This window comes from Acipenser ruthenus, chromosome 3 (assembly GCF_902713425.1).
Source record: "Acipenser ruthenus chromosome 3, fAciRut3.2 maternal haplotype, whole genome shotgun sequence".
In the NCBI taxonomy this organism is placed as follows: domain Eukaryota; kingdom Metazoa; phylum Chordata; class Actinopteri; order Acipenseriformes; family Acipenseridae; genus Acipenser; species Acipenser ruthenus.
The window spans coordinates 70,076,832-70,099,343 of NC_081191.1; the positions used below are offsets into that span (position 1 = coordinate 70,076,832).

A 22,512-nucleotide genomic window follows, 5' to 3' on the forward strand; every position below is an offset into this window, starting at 1 on the left:
ATAATAATTTTTAATGACCTTTGCTGCTGCAACGGTGTTTGCCACTCCTATTTTTGTGTCGTCTGCAAATTTAACAAGTTTGCTTACTACACCAGAATCTAAGTCACTAATGTAAATTAGGAAGAGCAGAGGACCTAATACTGATCCCTGTGGTACTGCACTGGTTACCTCGCTCCATTTTGAGTTTTCTCCTCTAATCAGTACTTTCTGTTTTCTACATGTTAATCATTCCCTAATCCATGTGCATGCATGTCCTTGAATCCCTACTCTGTTCAGTTTGAGAATTCATCTTTTATGCAGGACTTTGTCAAAAGCTTTCTGGAAATCTAAATAAACCATGTCATATGCTTTGCAATTATCCATTGCCGATGTTGCATCCTCAAAAAAATCATGCAGGTTAGTTCGACACGATCTCCCTTTCCTGAAACCATGCTGACTGTCTCCCAGGATACTGTTACCATATAGGTCATTTTCCATTTTGGATCTTATTATAGTTTCCATAAGTTTACATATAATAGAAGTCAGACTTATTTGTCTGTAGTCACCTGGTTCGGTTTTGTCTCCCTTTTTGTGGATTGGTATTACCTGTGCCATTCTCCAGTCTGTCTGTACAACCACTGTCTCAAGAGACTGTTGCATGATCTTAGTTAGCGGTGTGTAAATAACTTATTTCATTTATTTTAGTACTATTGGGAGGATCACATCCGGCCCAGGGGATTTGATTATTTTAAGAGCTCCTAGACCCTTTACCACTTCTGCCTCTGTTATGCTAAAGTTATTTAAAACGGGATGGGAACAGGTCGACATGTGAGGCATGTTGTCCGTATCCTCCTTTGTAAAAACTTGTGTAAAATAAAAATTTAATGTATTTGCTAATATATTTTTTCTCTTCATCTGTGATGTTGCAATTTGTATCTCTTAGACATTTTACTTCCTCCTTGAATGTTCTTTTGCTGTTATAATATTGGAAAAACATTTTGGAATTGGTTTTAGCCTCCTTGGCAATGTTCATTTCTGTCTCTCTCAGGCCTTTCTTACTTCCTTTTTGACTTGTGCTTGCAGTTTCACATACTCTTTCTGTGTACTTTGTTCTTGGTCCCTTTTAAATGCTCTGTAAAGTGCCTTTTTTCTCTAAATGTTTTTTAAATTGTTCTATTAAACCATTTTGGCCATTTTGTTTTAGATTTTGATTTGTCTACTTTTGAGATGTATTTGTTTTGAGCCTCTAGTACTTCATTTTTGAAAAATAGCCATCCTTCCTCTGTAAATATCCGTCCGTAAATACACAATGCCTCTTTACTCTTATCCTTTACAAAAACTTGACTTTCTTTTCAAGTCCATTTCCCCCCTCCTTTTTTCACTTGCTCACGCAAGTCTATACAGCAAATAGGTTTGTCCACCAACCATTCTGGTAAGAGTCTTTACTAAATTTGGTTCTCAATTCCTACCTCCGTTATCCATTTCTGCATCCAAAAACCCAACATTCCCCCATTTGCCTTTTTATAGTGATTTATCCATCTATCTTCCATGCTTTTCCTAGGAGGTGCTTAATAATTTCCTCCTTAATTCCAGTGGCATCTGATTTACCAAAACCTGCAGAGCATTAATCTGAGTAGATTTCATAGCTCCTTGCTTTACATGTGCCCACTAGTATCTGACTTCCACAGTCTACTCACTCTTAATTAATCCTCTGTATATCATCATCATACTAGATTTATTCGCTCCCCAACTCGTCCCTGAAATATTTCTTAGAATACTAAGCCTTCCTTTACATTGATCTAGTATGGCACTTATCTGTTTTTCCCAAAATAATAATAATAATAATAATAATAATAAATAAATAACTCAACTTTTTATCAAACCACAATCCCAGGTATCTGAATTCTTCCACTTCTTTCAGTATCTTATCTTGGTATAATATACTTAAACTGCCTGTTCTCTCCTCCTATGTGAAAACAAGAGTACCTCTTGCTAATACAGTACTGTTGACATTTTGTTTCATTCATAACTTGCAGAGTATCTGCAATTTACTATCACAGCGACACCTACTGTACCCTTGTGTACCACACTCTCATAAGAACTATGCCGTCTGAAAAATTCACAGCATTTCCAATGTGAATGTAAGTAAAAACATAGATTGGCCTATGACTTGGCGGTCCGGTCAAAATGTACTTGCAGTCCTGATTCGGACCAGTGTCTGCCTAATGATGAGTACACCTGCCTAGATTGTATTTTTTTTTCTCATTCTTCAAATCTATGTTTTCACCAGCAGGTGGCTCTGTTGTCATGCAGACTACATTACGCTTTACAATTGTCCTATTGGTTGTTTTTTTTAAAAAAAGCTGAACTGTTAAAAAAAGAATTGGCTTCCACGTGTTTCATCCATTGATTTCTTTGTTGAACATCAAATCCACATAAATCATTCACTGAAAAGTCAACTAACTTGTTTGTTAAACCCACTGACCTGCCATCTCCCCACCTGTGAACTTGCTCACCTCCCCAGTACCTAGTTTATGTTGCGAATAAACTGCTTAGATCTTTTCCCCTGTCAGTCATTAGAGGGAGCAGTTGACAGGAAAGACTCTCCAGGTTAGACCTTAGGTTCCATAGAAAAGACTACTGAAAAAATACTCAAGTTCTGAAGTTTCATAAGGCATGCAAAAAGAGCTCAGTTTTACCAAGTATGGTACCAGATATCTTAGCAGATATAATTTATTATAATGAAAATACATGTTTATAAATAATAAAATAAACTTCAATGAGAAACGCTTCGACAAGTTTTTTTTTTTAATTTCTTCAGACATTGAAAAATACTTCTTGTTGAAACATCTGTCATTGAATTTATTAAGTTTCGTTTAGTATTTCTAAATGTTGTACTACTGGGTCAATATTAGTTATGGATGTTTGCTATAGCATGTGTTTCAATAAAAAAAACTGCATATGTGAGCTACTGTACAGTCAATTGAAGGGTACAGCAGGTAAGGTTTACTGGATTATTTAATTAGCTATAACCCCTCCATGCTGAAAGGGGTTGTCATGAAAAGAATATTCCCAATGTATCCCATTTCCAAAACCCAGTTTTAGACCATGGAAGCAATGTGATCTAGATTTCCTGAGGTATAAGTGGAGAATTCACAACTCTGATCTGTATTTATTATTTTTACAATGTTATGAGGAGTCAATAACGTGTTAATAATGGGCTGTCCACCTGAGTGTCTCATGAGTAATTTGAATGAGGTTATCTTTTGCTGATGAAAAGCTTATTTGAGGAAGAGAAAGGCTTGTATGTAGATTTAAGAGCCCTAGACAAATTGAACTTCCAAGTAACAAAACAGTCGTAAAATTGACCATCACTATCCTCACAGTGGAAAATAAAAAATAGAATAGCAACCAAAATGATCTACTTCTGATTTTCTCAGTCGTATCAATATTCCACGGGTCACAGAAATGCAAATTATTGTGTGTGAAATAAAGACACTAATAAAAGCATCCATGTATCTACAGCTATGACCAAAAGTTTTGCATCGCCTAGAATTTTAGGATTGAACATAATTTAGAAATTGTATTTAACATCATGTAATCAAGAAAACTACAAAATGATATTGCAAAAGTCTACCGGAAGTCATAATAGTAGTACAGCATTTCATGCTAGATTTCAAAATGTCACATTTTTCAATTTTTGTCAATTTAAGTACTATGGAAAACTACAAAGCGGTATGTAATTCAACATGTTAACATAATATTATTCAGCAGATTACATTCGATTTTATGAAGCAAAATGTGTTAATTCTATAGGGTCATGCTAAACTTTTGGCCATAGCTGTAGGCACTGCTTTGTGGTAGCTTGCAGCTTTTGGGTTTGAAAAGCTACCAAAATCCACCCTGACTCGTGATGAACATTATCTTCTGTTTACAGTTCAACTTGACACATCCTGTTTTCAGTGCTACCACCCAAAAGGAAAACTTTACAGGTAAATAGTACTTTTATAAAATGCTCTTAACCCACCTAATGGAACAGAAATTCTACAATATAATTTAGCAACAATAGCAGTGATTTTAGTAGTAGATTCTTGCTAGGTTTGTATAATGTATTCCTTTCAGAGCGTGCCTCTCTGTCTTTGCACTTGCTTTAGAACATAGGCCCTAATGTTGAGTAACAAGAAACTCATAGTTAATTTAAGGATTCAAAGGTGTGGCTCATTTGCTGTCTTTTTAAATTAATTTGCCTTTTCTTTTCATAAAGGACTTCGTCCAAAGACACACAAACACACACACAACACCACTACAGGGTTATTACTTTTTATTTATTAGATACAGGATATAATGCCTTTACATTAAAAGATTTAAATTGTATTGCTGCATTAACATGTTAAATATTAGTAAACATTATTATCATTATTTTTAATACATATTAGCAGTAGTCTAAAATATGAGCCTCTAATTGTGACTTTATTTATATGCAGAGTTGAAGACAAACAGTTATACTGCCATGACACAGAGCGTTTCATGCTACAGGAAATCAGAACAGAATTTAATTGAGACCGTTTTACTCTGTTGTTAAGTGCTTATTAAAATGGAATTAAACTTAAAATAGTGCAATTTCACATTCCTTGTCATTTACTAGCGTATAATAACAGTATAATTTTTTCATACACAGTAAATGTTATGTATTCCTATTTGGTGAATGCAGTTCTATGAAGAGTGAAAACTGTATTTACAGCATGCAGTATTGTGACATTTAACAATAAACAGATTATACTGGCTTTGTGTTGTTTTTTAGGACACCTTAGAAAATATTTTCTGTAGAAAAAATACTGCAACGAAAAACAAATCCTGTATGTGCAATAGAGATATCCCTGAGGACTAATGGCTACTGTTAATCAAAATAATTAAAATATTTATAGAATATAAAACCAGAGATAATAATAGTAACATAGCTAATACGGTACTTTGTTATTTGTTTGAACTTAAAAGAAATTAAGCGTGATCACCCAAAATGTTGATTTTTCCAGGCGCTGCAAAAATCTGGACATGTTCAAGTAGTTTTTGTCTTACCGATGCTTATAATACTGTACAGAAATTACTTTGTGCATTGAAACTGATGTGCCCTCAACAGGTTTCTTTGGGGGGTGGGGGTTTGCATGGCGATAGAAAACCAAATGCTGTTTTTTGAATGCCTGTATGTGAAATACTAGAGGTTTTCAAGTTCGCTTCCTTGCTCAATCACAGTCTGCATGAACTGCTTGAAGACTCGATCCATGTAAGTACTGCGTCGGGGCCAGATTCCTTCAAGGAAGCCGATGTGGCCCCCATGGGAAGTAAGCAGGAGTGCAATGTTTGGGTTCTTTTTGGCAGCTTCCACAGGAAAGGCTAAAAAAGGGAAAAGGGAAGTCACCATTTTTCTACTGACATTCAGCCTTTGCTTTGCAGAGGTCTTTTTGGTAAACAGCAAATATCTAAGTAAGGTTTATTTGCACACGCACACACAAAACACATCCACTAATTTACATAAAAACATTTGAAATTTTTACTTTCATGGGGGAAACATTTTTTGCAGATCTCAGAGATGAATACAATCTAAATTATATATACTGAGTAATTCCATTTAAATTCATCCATATCATGCAACCAACCTACTCTGATTTTGATGAAACTAGGTCAAGGTACTAACCCAGTCAAGAGGAATACAATTCTGTCATATTTTAAAATTCATATTTGGAATACCCTTTCCAAGAAACTGGCCCTGTTAACAAATATATCACCATGCAATTTGATTCCATTGTGTAAAAATACAACAAAAACAAGCTACTAAAGTACTTACTTAATACCTAGAGCATGATTAGGAGAACTGGCTTTTTCTTATTGACTCCCAAAAACCTGGAACACTTTTTCACATGGTTTAAGAATAGAATTTATAACCTCTCATTTTTTGGTTATAAAGAGCATATTGAGGATTTGCTTTAAACTCCTTGCCATTGCTTTTCTTTTAATCCACATTGGGGAAAAATAAATAACAAAAAAAACCCTGTATTACTGCTCCTTTACATGGGTACACTAGGCAGTATAAAAAAGGAGAATGTTTTCTGATCTTCTGAAATACTAGCATTCTTTGTAAAAACAAAACAAAAAAAATCCTTAAAAATGAGTTCGGGTCAAATGAACAACATAAACTTTATTTTCATTGTAAAGGCTGTGTTGATAGCTGCAAGAAGTATTTTTCAGGAGTGATTTGCATAACCACAAGTGTTACTGTACATTGCAGCTTCCATTAGTTTACTGCATGAATCATATCCATCACTGTTTTTCACGGTGATTTTTAGTACATTTCATGGGTGAGTTGCAGAACAAAAAACAAGAATTCATGGAAATGTCACGTTAAGGCCACCAAATAATGTAGGTTTAGCTACATCAGCAAACACAAGAGCTTTTATAGTACACAAAAAAATAAAAATATATAAAGAATATTGCTTTTGACTGCTGGCAAGTTTAAATGTTACTTTAGAGTACAACACTTAGTTAAAGGTCCTTTCATATCAACGTAAGTTTTTTTTTTTTTTTAGAATACCGTAAGATGCAGCTTTCACAACGGCTGCGTAGCGAAACAGACGGGTCTGAAATAAACTGTATTCCTATTTCTCTGGTTGTTTCTGAGTAGCCTACAGAGCACTGCCCCTTTAAAAATAAAAAAACAAAAAAACTGAGTTGAAAGGTCAAATCACACAGGCAGTACCGGGTCCAAGAAACGGGACTCACAAAGACCAGAAAAAAAGACCAGAATCAGATAACCCTCTCGTTTTATCTACAGTTTGCAGTAAATAAAAAAATATATATGTTCAACGTCTATCTAAAGTATTTTGTTTAGCAATGTTTAGTTTTAGACAAAGTATGTATTATTTTCAACATAGTACTAGGGTACACTAGCTGCATTGTATGAAAAAAAGTTTCAAGAATTTTCATTAATATTTTTTGAAGATATACAAATATAATTTGCTCACCTACATAGTTACATGTATGCTGTGTGCATGCACAACCAAACAATTTACAGATACTCGCATATTTGTATTTTCAGTGCATGACATACTGCATTTTAAAGGAAATGAAGGCAGTGCCTAACCAAATGTTTTTTACATCAATTTCCAAGATTTCACTGACTTTTGTTCAAATTCATGATTTCTGTGACCTCCGTGACAAAATCGTATACTTAACCATGAGTGATGACACACAGCATAATCAAATCTCAGCTCTCCACAAACGTCTAATATATGTGGTCTATGTCGATGACTCATAAAGGTACAGCAGCATGTTGGAAGAGACAGAGATGCATGACTGCTGTCACAGGGAGGCACTATTCATTTTTCAAATCCCTGGAATAAGTCAAAACAAAGTGGAAGAAATTCCAAGACGCTAAACAAGCTAAATGGAAAGGCGGTATGTAGAATTGAATTTATTTGAGAAACAAAATCACTTCTAGAAAATAATTACTGGTGGTAACATCTAAAGGTCTATAACTCAGTCCTTTAACATGAAACTAGGACACTTATTGTCATGCTGTCAATACCTATCATAGGCATTTGAGAAATCACAAGAACTTTGTGCTACCTTGGCCACATGACGTTTCACACATATCTGTGTATGCTGTTTCAGGGGCGTGACTGTTGAGGTGTAACAAGTGTTTGCTCCAATACCATCTACATACTTGATACACAGTATAGACCATATTTTATGGCAATATCTTTATAGGTATAGGCCAATTAACTGCAGGGGCCAGATTCTTGTAAAGGGCGTTGCAAGTTCAATTTCAGTTATAAACTTGGAAAGCATTGTATGTATTGAGCAAAAAAGTTGTCAGGGTTTCATCATATCTTGACTACTGAGTACTTTGTCATCTACAGTATGTGTCATCAAAATTTGAGTCAATGGTTGCCTTCTTGAAGAAATTTGTTTTTTCATTTTAAACATGCTCTAACCTGTGTTTTGCTGGAATGAAATTGCGCAGAGTTTGCAAAGACAGAACTATAAGACACTAAGGGTTTTTTTTTTTTTCTAAGCTTGCGGAGTAAATCTAGTTAACGTTTTGTAACTAAAGAAGCAATCACATTTCGTGCATCTTTACTTGTACACCACAACTCCGCTTCAAAAGAAAAGCAGAATTATGCTTTTATCAAATTATGAAAATGAGTGCATTTATTAAAATCAGCTTATGGACTTTTGATAATAACCCTCCACGGGAGGAGACAAAGGGTTAGGCTAATCAAGGTTCAGGCATTAGCCTTGTTAATTGTTGGCTAATATTAATACATTAGATGCATTGTTTGATTGTGCTGTGCCAATGGGCCTTTATTTACAGTAGTTTACAACTATTAGCTGCCTTTCTGGAAAACCTTACCATGGCCTGGAGAGAAGACATCATCAGCAGCATTTAAGCACAGCACAGGAATCTGGACAGACTTCAGCTTGTGACAGGGACTGGCGGCTTTGTAGTACTCCTTATATGTAGCATACCCAAACATGATGGACGTAAACCGCTCATCAAACTCCCGGATAGTTTTGGCCTACAATAACAAACTCAATAAGTCATATAATACAAAAATACAACAACTTACAGCCATAGCAAACAGTATATCAGGATTACCTTCATTACATGGTCAATATCGAAAAGCTTCTCAAGAATTTGCCTGTGTCTGAAACAAAATGAAAAAATATAGACATATTATTGAACAATTTAACACAGTTATAAAAGATATATGCCTCTAAATGAAGTTTGCATTTATAATGGTTTTGTTTAGGTTTGGAGATGTTGGGCTATTTTGTTGAAGGAAACACACATTCTAAACTGTATAAAACCAGAAAGAAATAACTGTTTTATTCCTCTCAGCCTTTGTACTTCATTCGATACAGGGCCCCATGTGTCAACTGAAGCCATGTGCCTAGTTCTTGATAAGCAGCCATGGGCCAGTACTTTAAAAGACAGGCAGTGATTATCATTAGTGTTAACAGCTTTTTTTATTCTGGATTGGTACCATAAATACCACTTGAAGGAGTATGAAACCTTGACACTTGAAACTTTGGTCCTGTATCTGTTATACAAACCCCTATGACAACTCAAGTTCACAAGTTCTTACACTCGTGGCTTCAATTTATTTTCCACATCTGAATAGCAAAAACACAAGTGGAAAACATCAGCATTGGCTTCCAGTGTACCATATTAAGTGATAAGGCAAAGTTAGGGACATGTGAATTACAGAATAATGTAAATCCCTTTATTCTCACAGTGATTTAGAAAAGATTAATCAGCTGGAATTATAGTGATAAAGGACACATGGTAAAACTGTTATATGGCCTCAGTTCAGCGTGACACTTTCACCAGCAAAGTCTATTTTATTAACCCTATGCCAAATGCCCCATACTTTTGTTTTTGACTCCTATTGTAAAGTGTAACCAGTGTTTGCAGCGTAAAAAAACAGCTTATGTCGCCTGAAACAGCATTTGTTAATAGAAGAGTAACTTTTTACTTTTTACATTGTATTCCACTGTAGGAAACAGGCTGTTTTTTTGCTTTTTTTCTCCTCCCTCCAGAGGATGGTGCTATTGTGATATTTTTAAATGGAACACCAGTTCATGTTAATACAAAAATAATCCAGAGGTATAGAGTAAGAGAAGAAACACAGGTTCAGTATCAGCAGGAGGCAAGTGCTGTGAATCGCATTAGTATGTTGAAACATTAAAGCAGGGGAACTTAAATGAACACAAACATGAGCAGCAGACGTTTTGTGGGAAAGGAGAGGACTTTTATTTTAACACTGATTTCGGGATTCCATCACAGAGGGAGATGATAAATCTCCAAAAGTATGAATTACTCTCTCGTTGCAGTAGTACAGAACAGGAAGCAAAGGTCAACACGTCTTTCTTTAACTGAGTTTTGTGTCTTTATAGATGAATTTGGTATAAAGCAGGAAGAAAACTCAAATTCAGTTTACACAAAATGTCCAACTTAAGCCAGGCCTGCTAAAACTTGCATGTTTCTGCTAAAACTGTTCTACAACTAGGGCTGAGTTTACAGTTTTGCTGGTACCAGCAGATATTTAGATGTTTCAGACTGTCAGTAAACAAAGCATTAACATCAGCATGTAATTGATGCAAGTGTTCAGAGCTGAGGAGTAAGAAAAGCACACACTCTTAGCGCTGATAGCCAACTCGGTTTCAAATGTGCAGATGGAAATTGATTCTGGCAGGTTTCATGAGAGAAGTTCATATGGGGCTAGAGAGCAAAAAACATTGGATCAAAAACTAAATCGTTGCTATTTTCAAATACTTAATTATCGTGAGGTTAACTGATGTTGCCTGCTTACCAGAACTCCCCTATTAAAAAACTAAGAAGATTTAATGATATGGCAACCCAAACTACCAAATCTATATTGCACCCATTTTGATTATTTCTGACAGACAAAGTGAAAACAGCTTCTTTAATAAGTGGTACTTCCCTTTTCTATGGTGGTGTTCCACCTATCTAGAAGTTTCTTCAGTTGGACAAATGCTTTATAAAGTGGCTAAAAGTGGGAAAGAAAAAAATATCCCAAAACTGTCTGCTACTGTCCAGAAACCAGACAGCATGGAATTCCTGTTAACCAATCAGATCAATGGACACCATGAACAAGCTTTAAACACTTATTGATATCATAGTTGATCAATAGGATTATTTTTATTAGGCACAGATCTGGTCTGCTCATCCAGCCCTTTTCACAGTTTATGGTGAATCCTGCTAGTATCCTTACACATTCAGCTCTTGGATTATTTTATTGCAGGAACATGTCCCAGTATGAACAACATTTACAAATACAGAATTAACAGGCAGCATGGTAGCTTCATGCAATACAGTGTACAGTATAAACACAGTGCAGCCTAACATCCAGAGTACTGTACCTGTAGAGAGACTGCTCTCACAACTGGGCTGCACTTGGCTAGGCTATTAGGCAGTTACTTTTGACTGGTCCTGTAAAGGGGAAAGTGACAGACCTTGGAAAACAGGTCATAAAACACTAAATATAGAAAGTGCCTCATGCTGCTGAGGAGTGTATTAGGATTACTAACCTGTTGACTGAAGCCTGCAAACAGCTGGTGAGGTAAGAATTGAAGAGGAACCGGTTGAGTGGTTTCTCCAGCGAAGCTGTGCTCTCAAACACATCCCACCCGGCCGAGAACACAGCAGCTGCTCTCAGAGAGGTCTCCCTGCCTTTCTGGCACAGGTAGTTTGCCAGGATCATTCTGTGGAAAGCACAGTGGCCCCGTTATCTGTTTTATTGTCATTGATGAAGCGGTTTCAGCAGCAGTGCAGGTGCCATACAGCTGATGACACACAAAGGTGGCAGGGTAGCTAAATCCACTCCTGTGCCAGGATGTCATGTGCTAGGCCCTTTGCAGTCAGGAGTGGAATGAGTCACGAAAGGCCACACCTGAGCAACATTCTGGATTTTGGGTGTTTGACCTGCTTTACTCACACTCTGCACACTTCCATAATGAATGCTCAGTCATGCCACCAATTGCTGCCAGACACCAGGCCGGGCACTACATGGCAAGACAGAGCTGGAGAAACCAGACGCTCCAATGTTCTCTCCCAGCATGTGCCTCTATTTATTTCCCACATATTACCCATGCCATTCAACCCACTGTCAGATTCTGGATGTGCACAGAAAAGCACAACTAGGCTGTGTAAATCTGGGAAATAGACATATTTACAAGTGTATCGCATATAGCAGGAGTGGAAGTTTGGCTTTATATACAGTAATTAGATAAAGACTGACTTGCATGCTCCAAATTCATTATGTTCAAACACTTAAGTAGTCAGTAAACTCAGCACCAAAGCACTTACATAAAAAGTTACTGCTGGCCCAGTAGCCGGAAAGACATTACAGATCACATGGGTTTTTTGACTGAATGATGGCCTAATTTATACTTATACTTGGCAGGAAAATCAGACAAGACAGCATCTTCTCTTCCTATGGGGCTGGTAATAGACATTATTAGATGTATACTGAGTTTGAACCCTTTTTTTTCCCATTGCCATTTATATAAATGTGTAGAATGTCTTTTTTTTTAATAAAAAAAAAAAAAAAATCTCCATGACAGTGGCACAAGCACAGCGAAGGATAACAAAAAAAAAAAAAAAAAAAAACTGGGATACCCACCCCCCCATTGAGACGCCTGCTGCCAGTAATGGAGCTGCGGAGTGTGTGCTCTGGATGTGATCAATAACAGTCTCCAGATCCTCTGTGTTGGCGGCACAGTATGTCCTTGGTGTCTGAAAGCAGTCACATGAGAACGTACATTAAAAAAAAAAGATATGTGCTAAGCATTTTACCAGGAGACTAAAAACAAATAGAATTATAGCAACAGAGATCCTGCTGATGGAAGCTTTTCTAACCCCACGCACACAGGCAGTCAGAAGAATCAATTTGATTATGGTATGTGCTTCATTCCCATTTGTAACCACATACATTAAGGTATAGATTGATTTCAAGTGTTTTTTTTTACCTAAAGCTTTTTAAACTAGAAGCATTGACCTAAATGCTTGAAACGGAAAAGTGGATTTCAGATCAGCACGTTGTGATGTTTATGAGTTGTAAGCTAATTAATACCCTGTTTTCAAGCATTTTGTGTAGCTACACTATAAACCCACCAGAATTACTTCTAGGTGGCTGACAAAAACAGCAAATAATATTTTTCAATCATAAATGAGGGATAGATGTGGTGGTGCCGAATTAGTTCAATTAATGGTCAATGACATACAATATGTACATGCAGCTGTAGTCGATTTGGTTAACCTGTTAAGGTGTCATGCAATATGGAGCTGAAGTTTAGGTTTGGATTAAACGAGCGGTAAATTGTTTAAACAAAGCAAGCACACAGATTAACAGTATGTTAGTAAAACTGTAAAAACAGGTACTTCTAGAGATTATGATACTCTCAATATCTAAAGAATATCCTAACCAAACATAAAACGTTTTTTTTCCAATTGAGGCAATGTCTGCAACACTTTGCATATTAAAGAAATGTGTTTGACTTTAACAACCAAAAACAATGCATCTGGTTGTTCGCAGGGAACAAACAGAATTTATTCAGCTTTCTACACTAACAGTATTAAGCATTCACAACTGCTGTTCCCAGAAAATGCCTAAAACAACAGGTTCTTTCACTTGCGGAATGGGAATATCATCACTGAGGCTTTTTGTTTGCTGCTATGCAGACCTGTAGATATCCATGATTGTGCAGAAAACTGAGTGCTAAGATCTCCAGCACTGGCACTGTGCTCTCACTGAAACAATCAAGGGAAGACATTATGCACCAATTTATTTCAGTTACTGGTTGTTTACTAGGGCTACATAATCTAATGAAAAAATGCATGTTAAACATCAGCATGTACATTAGAATTAAATATGTACAAAATGCTGGATCTCAGGCTGCCCCTCACATGCTAGGATACTTTGCAATTACATGTGTTTTATTAAATCAATCATTTGCCATACACACTATTGACAGTGCTATGGCCAGCCCATGTACATTCAGTGTTAGCGATGGCTGGAGAGTAAACAGGGGGAGAATTTACAAGGTAAAACCACATAAGGGCATAGGAAGTAAAGCACAGCACACTGGTAATGCACTACCTAACAGTACTGATACAGACTTGATTATTGAGCAGTGTCCAAAAAAGAACAACAAATAAATAAATAAACAACATTCATTTCAATCTCAAGTTTCAAAAGTCGCTGGATACATTGCAGTTGTGAGAAATTACACTTATTAAAAGACTATCACTGGCTCAGAACAATTTAATAATAGTTTGATAAATTAGCTTTTGTGCTCGGCTAGCAATATACCCTGTGCAAGGACAAAACTGATCACTTAAAGGGTAAGTAGCGGGGTTCCGAAAAATATAGCATTATACGTCCCCACATGTTGCTACAACTGTTTAAATAACGTACCTGTAATTTCTCATTTTGACAACTTTCTACACTTAGAACTTTAAAGTCTGTTTCAAAGTTCTTTTCAAAATGGCTGCTAGGGGGACGTGTAACCCTAGATTTTTCGGAACCCTGCTACTTTTTAATATAAAGGCATTTTATTTTGCATTATTCCAACTACAATCTAGAGTTCATTGTGCAAACCAGTAAAACCCCAAGACAGTAAATAACATCCCTGTTTTGCTGCATATAGTTATGGTTGGTTAACACTTTTTTTCTGAATGCCTGTATATGTGTATTGAAAACGTTCTTTCATTCCTTCTCTTTTCTCCTTAAAAAGAGACATGAGAATGAACTGACAATAACAGGTAACAGGTGTGTAAGCTAACAGGGAGAAGATTACCTGTGTGTAGCAGAGACAAACTAGGCATTGAAAATGTTGTTACCATAACATTTATCTGGTTAGAGGGGAGATCCTACGAAATATTTCAGCTAGGAATAAAAACTAGTCGATTAATTTAGAAAACCTAGTACTTCTCAATACAGCTTCAAAAATTGTGTCTCAGAGGTACAGGTTGTTTTCTTTTTTTTTTTATTATTGTTAATTCACCATGCCAGCAGGGTGTTTCGATTGTATGAGGATTTGGAATCCAGTAAAAGTGAACTGCAGAGAGATTCAACTTGTCATAAAATTTGTGGTATGTCTACAAAAGATCACAGTGGATAAGTAGTTGTCCTCAGTAGCTAATTGGACAGGATAGGACAGTCACAAAACTGTGTTTCTTGCACTGTCATGCAAACTATTTGTGCTTTTGAGTCAAGAGTCCCCTTACAAGAATACTGCTCTTGTGTTTTTGCAAAAACTGCAGGATTGGTACATTAAATTACTATTATGTACTTCATGGGTACTACTGTGTGTCCAAAATACTGCAGTATCAGTAGCTATTTTGTAAGGTTTAGGCAGATCTTGTTGGGTGGATGAGATACTTTCAATTTAACTTGGTTAGTATTACCATTACAGAATCATTTTACATTGAGCATGCTTGAGGTCCTATGCCAGGACAAACAACACAGTATGCAAACTCAAAAGGTCATTTTGACATATTTTAATATGTTTTCTTTCATTTGCTGGTTTAATGAAATCAGAATCCAGTTCCATTTGATTTGGACAGAACTATCAATTTATACTACAGTGGATCCTGGGGTGTTATCACACCCTACCATTAGCAGAAGGGTGTTACATAGAACGTATTTCAAACTAAGAACTGTGACTGCCAACAACCACAGGGGTGGTCATTCCCTAATTAGGTAATTTGGTGCTGATTTGGGAATGGCGACGGGAGGGAAAAAAAGATTATTTGTTTGGTTGGTGTCGAAGAAGAGAGGCCAGTGAAGGCATTGCTCAGTCTGGCAGTAGGAAGTCTTTTTATGTCTTTGTTTTTTTGTTTAAACTCTTTATTTTGGCCCTTGTGCCCTATTTGTTTGTTTATTGTTCTTTTGTCCCCCTGTGTGATTAATACAAGTGCACGATAGCGCTTCACTGCAGCTTCCGTCTCTCAGTCTCTCTTCCTGCCGGTACTAGCTTGGTCCGTGGCGCTATTTTGCCACAGGGGGTTTATTCAATTGATCCAGTGGTGGATTGAATCATTAAAATAAAGGCCTTTTGTGAACACCAACATCTCCAGCAGTGCCTGTGATTCATTTTTTAAAAGTCTGGTTTGTCTTTAAATATTAGTAAAATTTCAATTATTCAATATGTAAACTATGGCAGCATTTAATCGTAGACCATTTAGATCAACTGGACTGATGATGGAGTCTAGGGATAACTATGTATTGGATCATAAATGTTCAATTTAAGCTACAATTACTTTTGGTTCTTTCCAATTTGTGGGGGTGACACCACAGTTCAGAAGTACTGAAGTGTGAATACATTGGATGTAGTAGAAATGCCAGGACAAAAAGGGTATTGGACCTGACAAAGGAACTGCATTACAAGACCAGAAACTTACAAGAGGAAAACTGCTTCATACTTCACTGCTAGGTGCTGGTAGATATTTGGCCATGGTACTGCATCTAAGTTACTGAACTCCAGCCCAGTGCCACTGAAACAGCAAAGTATTTTTCTTACCAAAAGCCTCTCTCCAGATACTCCTCTGTTATTAAGAACAACACACCTGTAAGAAAAACACAGATACCTCTTATTTATTTTTTAAAAATCTGAATGCGACAGTAGGGCAGGCAGTGGTAATTGCAGGTTAAACAAAAGGGACCAGGAACAAAGCTTGCCTGCTGTTATGAACTGAGAAAGGACTGCAGGGAGCTGACAAAACTGGACAACTCACAGGTTTAAAATGTGTTTAGGTTAATTGGGTAATTGGTTAATTGTAAATTCCTAGAATTTCATGCTTTCATTTGAAAGGGGGGCAGGATTCAGTGAATCAATTAGAACACTGGATGGTATAAAAAGCCTGGTCTGATTATTGGGATATTTTGCTGATAAGAGTGAGGAACTCTTGTTAATGGTGAGAAAACTAAAACTGAACAATTGTATTAATGTTATGGTGAAGTCTGTTGTGCAGGTACGTAGGGAAAGCTTAGTAGAGATAAACAAGTATAGTGAGGGAAAGAGCTGTACTTGCTGTGTGGAGCGGTTATTTAGTTTAAATCAAGCCACATTCATCTCTGTTCTAATAGTGTTTTGCACAGTTACTATTTTTGCTGTTTTTTTCGTTTGTTGAAATAGCCTCCTTGATCTGGAATACATTTTTTAATGGTGTCCAGCTTATGATTAATAAAAGCTGGCATTTCAGCCCGATATACCTGTTTTCCAGTGTCTTTCAGCTCTCTAGCACCTCCGGTCCTGCCACACAGAACCACTGCATTTGTTTTGAGTTTTGACACAAAATCAATGTGGCTTTGCAAAAACGCAGAACTGTGAAATGTCACCTTAATCTGTGCATTAGTGCCAAAACTCAGGGAACAGAGGAAGAATTTTTTTTTTGTCTGCTGCTCTCGTAACCCCCCCCTTCTTTACACAAACATGCTGGCAAAGCACCAAACTGGGAGACGGTGACAAATGTGCTGATGGGCAAGGCAGACACTCTCTCCATCCTCTGGCAGGTAGTGATGCTCTACTTTCCTGTAAAGTCCTGTGCTTGCATTTTGGCATCTGCAGTGATTTAATGAAACATGTGGGATTAACTATAAAGCTACTTTGAATAAGCTATAATACTCTAATCTATAAAAGGACTGAGGCCAGTGTACCAAGACTGTAAATAGCCCATGATAATTTATGTAATCCATTCCAGTGAATGAGTGCAATTATTTTAACACATTGCACTTATTAGCTTTCTTTGTTTCGTGTCCAGTGTTGCAGCTTTAGTTTTCCAGTAGACTGCAAAACCATGAACAAGATTTTCACATGGTTTGGCTCCCAAATGTAATACAGAATTTGATTTAAAAAAAAAAAAGGTTTTGCCTATTTGTACAATATTTATTTTTAAAGCATTTTTAACTTATTTTAATTTTAATTGTTTTTCAAAAATAAACAATACATGTTGATATCAAATCCTAAAATATGTACATAGATTACAAAATAAGAGTTCTATAAAGCTGATTAATGTATGTTTTAAACAATACAGCACATCTACACAGAAACATATATGAATGATTCTTTGTCACGTAACTCCGAAAGAAGTAAAATGGCAACAAATGTGAGAGAAAAAAAAAAAGTGATGTTATAAAACTGTAAAAAAAAAAAACACTCAGTTGCAGGAAAGCACTGGTAAATAAGTTGAATGGTTTCTTGCTAGCTTTTTAACATTAAAGTTATGAATGCTTGTCTTTTCCCTTGTACTTGCTTTAAAATTGAGCCAAGCAGGATTGCTCCGACAGAAGGCTATTGGCAAACAATGGTTCCCTGAGGAGTTCCCTAATGCAGATGATCCATCCAGATGCACCTATGATAAACACTAAGGTCCATTCTCCATGTTAATATCTCTTTAAATAGATGTCATACGGGTTGAATCAAAACGACCATCATTATGCTATCACCAGTGTATATATACCTGTAGCCCAGTGCAGCGCTCTGCTGGATCATGTGGAGGATATACGATTCCCTGCTGGTTCCAGTGAGCCCAGGTAGCAGAAGGATTGTAGGTCGAGAGGCTGTGTCAGGGTAGTACACGCTGTCATCATTATCAAACCAGTCCAATGAAATCTGTCCTCCATCTGCTGTCTTAATGAACTCACTGGAACATTCAGGACAAACAGAGGTAATGAATGTGTTATCCAAAGCTAAGATAAATGTGCATACAAGATACATACAGAAAGCACCGACGAGCAAATGTTGCATGTTGCAGTTTTTAAATACCCTAAACTAAATACCCTCTGCCATTTACCAAGATTTATTTCTTACACGCTTTTTTTGATAGACAAGATTAATAAATCAGTTGTTTTTCAATCGATCAAAGGTGTCCACAGGTGTGATTAATCGATTAAAACCTGTACTCTCAACTCATAATGATTCATGTTACAACATTCAGGCTTACAGTCTGTGCACTCTTACCCAGAAACAATCACTAGGGTTCTTGGTTATCAGTTCGTTGCTTCTTTATCACAGTTTATCGGCGAAATGGTCAAACATTCGTAAGGCAAAGGTCTTCATTTTTTTTTTATGTTTTATAAACTGTTTCTAATATTTGTAATACTGGTTAAATTTTTAAAAAAAATCTGCATTCCAAAGCTTTTCTGAGGCATGTGGATCTCAGTTTCTGATGAGACGGGATGGCATTCCACTGATTTGAAATTGTACCTGACAGTTTACATATGTATTAAAGAACTCAGACACAGTTTAGACTGACTCCTGGTCAGATAACTACTGACTCTCTATCCACACTGCTTAAATAATGCATGATCAGCACCGTCTGACATCATAGTGCCTTTGCCTATTTTGGAAACGTGATGATAACTAGCCAATAAAATACGGCAGTTCTGATAACCAAGTCTGGGTGCATGACAAGTGAATCCCTTCCCCATTGCTTGCTGGGTTTTCTTGCAGGGACCAGAATATCGGTATTAAGTTAAAATCAGATCCTTGTCACAGCTTAAGCTGCAACTGCAAGGCTGTTATAAAACCCAGAGATTACCCTCAATTTACATCTATAAAGAACCTAACCTTGTACATAATGTTCCTTTCAAATCTAATCCTTGTGATTACATCCATCTTTTTTTTTTATTATTATTATTATTTATTTCTTAGCAGACGCCCTTATCCAGGGCGACTTACAATTGTTACAAGATATCACATTATTTTTTACATACAATTACCCATTTACATAGTTTTTTTTTTTTTTTACTGGAGCAATCTAGGTAAAGTACCTTGCTCAAGGGTACAGCAGCAGTGTCCTCCACCTGGGATTGAACCCACAACCCTCCGGTCAAGAGTCCAAAGCCCTAACCACTACGCCACACTGCTGCCCAGTTTATCGTTTTAAATGCAGTCTTATATATAAATGCGATACATAAAGTACGTACAACAGGCTTCATTCAATAATTCAAGGTTCAGGTGTTAAAAGACGAGCATGCAGGCTCAAAGCACTGCATATACTTCAACAACCTTTGTTATACAAATCTACATTGCTTACTTTCTGTATTCCACCCAAGGTTTTGCTGTAATAAATGGTCTTATCAAAGTTTGGATCCTTCCTTCCCAGCACCAGAAAGTGGGATAGTATGTTTCTGAAACCACAGGACAGTGCTCCTTCAGAAAATGGCAGAACTTCTCTCCCCCGGTGACAAGCTGAGGTTTCTGGTTAGGAAAAAATGTTTGATCAAGATACAGCAATTCAATTCAGCGTGTTCTTGTACATAGCCTTCTTAGGCAGCTGATGAGCCACATGTGGCTCCATCGATGACCCACAATTTTTAAAATGAATAGTAAATATATGTACACTGCTTCATAAAGGACATGCAGCAACTTTTTCTCAGCCCTCTTGTCCTTTTTATGTTTCAAACTACTCTAAGTGGTTCTTACAGCAATTAATAAAATATTGTGAGTTTTGTTTTCCAGTTTAAGAAGAAAAAAAAACAACACTTGCAGTAACAACATTGTAAATGTTATAAAAGGGCAAGTGGATTGTACAAAAAAAAAATGTAATTTAAAGGTACTTATAAATCCCCCCAAAATCCTGTACTGAAATAATGCCGAACGCTCCTCTAGAATCATTTCAATGCAAATAAATTGTGTCAGGTGACAGCAATATGCAAATATCCTACATTTGTTAATGCTGGGGAAAGAGGTTCCAGTTGTCCAGCCTCCGCACCTGCCCTATTCTATATCCTTAGTATGTCAATATAGTGTGTGACCACCATGGATAATACAGGATATTGCCTTGGTATTGATTATATATATATATATATATATATACTGGCAAAGAGATGGATTGTTGTATGCCTTCATGCAAATGCTTGATACACACACACCTGTGATTTCCCATGTTTGGAGCAGTATATAGAATATGGATGGCAATAATGGTCTATGTCCAGCCCACATCCAAATATATTTTCTTTGAGATATCCAATTGTGTGTCACTTAAACACTGTATAGAATAAGTTGTGCATATTAAACCTCTAGGTTAATTAAACCGATTTCAATGCCAGAGTCCTGGTATAATGTAATTATAATTGTTGAATTCATTCATAGCTATGGGGTGGAAGCATTCAGGTTATGAATCGGTTTGGACTTGTTAAAACATTTTGTACAGTTTCCAGCGTTATTGAAAAACTACATATATACATGCAGATCCACTTTTCTCCACAGATATGCAAACTGGATTTGGCTTTGTAACATTTAATAGGAAGAGCAAGTTTATGACTTGAGGGGGTTTAAAAAGCAGCCAAAAACCGACAGCCTTCCTTTGTTCACAAAGGTCCATTGGGTCTCATCTAGCCACACGTATGATAATGTAAAACAAGCATATTAAAACAAAAGAAACACTTGAAGATAACAGCAGAGCGGCAGTCCCTGAGGCAGCCAGTTTCAATTAACTCCTCACCTGTGCTACAGTAATTATTAGAAAAGTAATTTGCTTCAGCTCAGGGATTTCTTCTGACAAGTAAGTAATTATGCACATTACTTTTTTAAAACATGTAATTGTAAAACACAACAAAATAATGGAAAAAGGACTGTTATGTAGCTGTTTAAGTCATTACAGGTTTTATTGTGAGGTTGATTAGACACAACCTACCCTGTTCTGAACAAAGGTTCCATATAAATGTGGAATGGATCACACTGCTATGCAATATGTACTCTAAGTAATTATACATCTACGGTGGCAAACAAATCAATCATATACATATTGCATGCTTATTCTTTTATTAAAATGTTCAGAAAAACTGTCAAAGAAATAAGAATAACAAAAAGTGCTTATGTTTAAATCACTATGGTCATCCACAAGAGACGCTAAACGTTTCAAGACAGCACATAACAAAAAGTGCTTATGTTTAAATCACTATGGTCATCCACAAGAGACGCTAAACGTTTCAAGACAGCACATTACTGTACTGCTTACCAGACAAGTTCTGCGACTAAACATCGTTCACAGCAATTGCACAAAGAAATACTTGCGCGATAGAGACAGGATAGGGCGCGTACCTAAATCAATGACAGTCCATCTTACATGTGATTCCGTATGCTATTTTATATTAACACGCGGTAGTGAGAGTAAATTACGATTATTTGCATGATCTCCCATATATTATGCATGACTGAGATCAGCGTACTGGTCTTGAAGACGGCTATTCTAGTGTTAATAAAATTGAACTTAAACATGTCCATGAATAAATATAAGGAACACACACACACATAAATAAATAAATAAAGACAATGACAATACAACAGTTCCCCATACCTTGGCAACGGAGCTCAAATAGTAGCAGACATAGGCAGCGCTAAACCCCAGTACCAATGACAGCCCCACTCCAGAACCAAAAAAAGCCACTTTAACGTGATTTTCTAAATAAAGTGACAGGTCCCTCGTTAGAAAATTCAAGTTAAAATCCAGGGCGATCATTTCCGAGTTCCAATTCAACAACACGTTCAACGAAGCTGTGGAGGGGGTAATGACTGAAAAGAGCGGACTGTAAACTCAGAGATTGCTCAGCCTGGTATATGTGCACTACAGCTAATATCCCCCGGCTTTATCACTACAGACAGCAGCAACCCCTAAGCCTTGCGCTAGTAGAACACACTCAATGACACCTGCAGTCAGAACATTGCAGGGCAGTACTAGCGGCAGGTATGACATAGGCCCGGTTTTTGGGATGGAACCGCATAACAGTCTCGCGTTTTGATTGGTCCATGTCTATCACATGAATATGTCGTCACACTATGACACAGGCCCGGTTTTTGGGATGGAACCGTATAACAGTCTCGCGTTTTGATTGGTCCATGTCTGCCACATGAATGTCGTCACACAAGTGGAAAAACTTGCAGGCATTTTTAACATTGTAATCAGAGAGAGAGAGAGAGAGTGATCTGTTTTCTACAACCTTACCA

At 36.8% G+C, this 22,512-nt stretch overlaps 1 protein-coding gene across 2 annotated transcripts; it reads right to left on the bottom strand.

Moving 5' to 3' along the window:
* Window positions 1–4,285: 4,285 nt before the first annotated feature.
* Window positions 4,286–22,264, bottom strand: LOC117394848 (phospholipase ABHD3-like). Of its 2 annotated transcripts, XM_033993498.3 has the most exons (9): window positions 21,866–22,263; window positions 19,601–19,764; window positions 18,023–18,205; window positions 16,084–16,129; window positions 12,183–12,295; window positions 11,089–11,262; window positions 8,633–8,681; window positions 8,387–8,552; window positions 4,286–5,370 (listed from the first exon to the last, which is right to left on the bottom strand). In XM_033993498.3, the coding sequence occupies exons 1-9, from the start codon at window positions 22,025–22,027 to the stop codon at window positions 5,192–5,194; spliced, it is 1,236 nt and encodes a 411-aa protein (XP_033849389.1). In that variant the 5' UTR covers window positions 22,028–22,263; the 3' UTR covers window positions 4,286–5,191. The 2 variants fall into 2 exon arrangements, with proteins under 2 accessions (XP_033849389.1, XP_058871698.1); XM_059015715.1 differs by lacking the exons at window positions 12,183–12,295; window positions 16,084–16,129 and having other exon boundaries at window positions 21,866–22,264.
* Window positions 22,265–22,512: the final 248 nt, after the last annotated feature.

Excerpts from the sequence above, each read along its gene's own strand:
- LOC117394848 (XM_033993498.3), bottom strand. The coding sequence starts at position 22,027 with ATGATCGCCCTGGATTTTAACTTGAATTTTCTAACGAGGGACCTGTCA. Across the intron at positions 16,130-18,022 it reads AGCGCTGCACTGGGCTACAG|GTGTGTTGTTCTTAATAACA; the intron begins GTATATATACAC and ends TTTTTCTTACAG. Across the intron at positions 11,263-12,182 it reads GCAGGCGTCTCAATGGGGGG|AATGATCCTGGCAAACTACC; the intron begins GTGGGTATCCCA and ends TGCTTTCCACAG.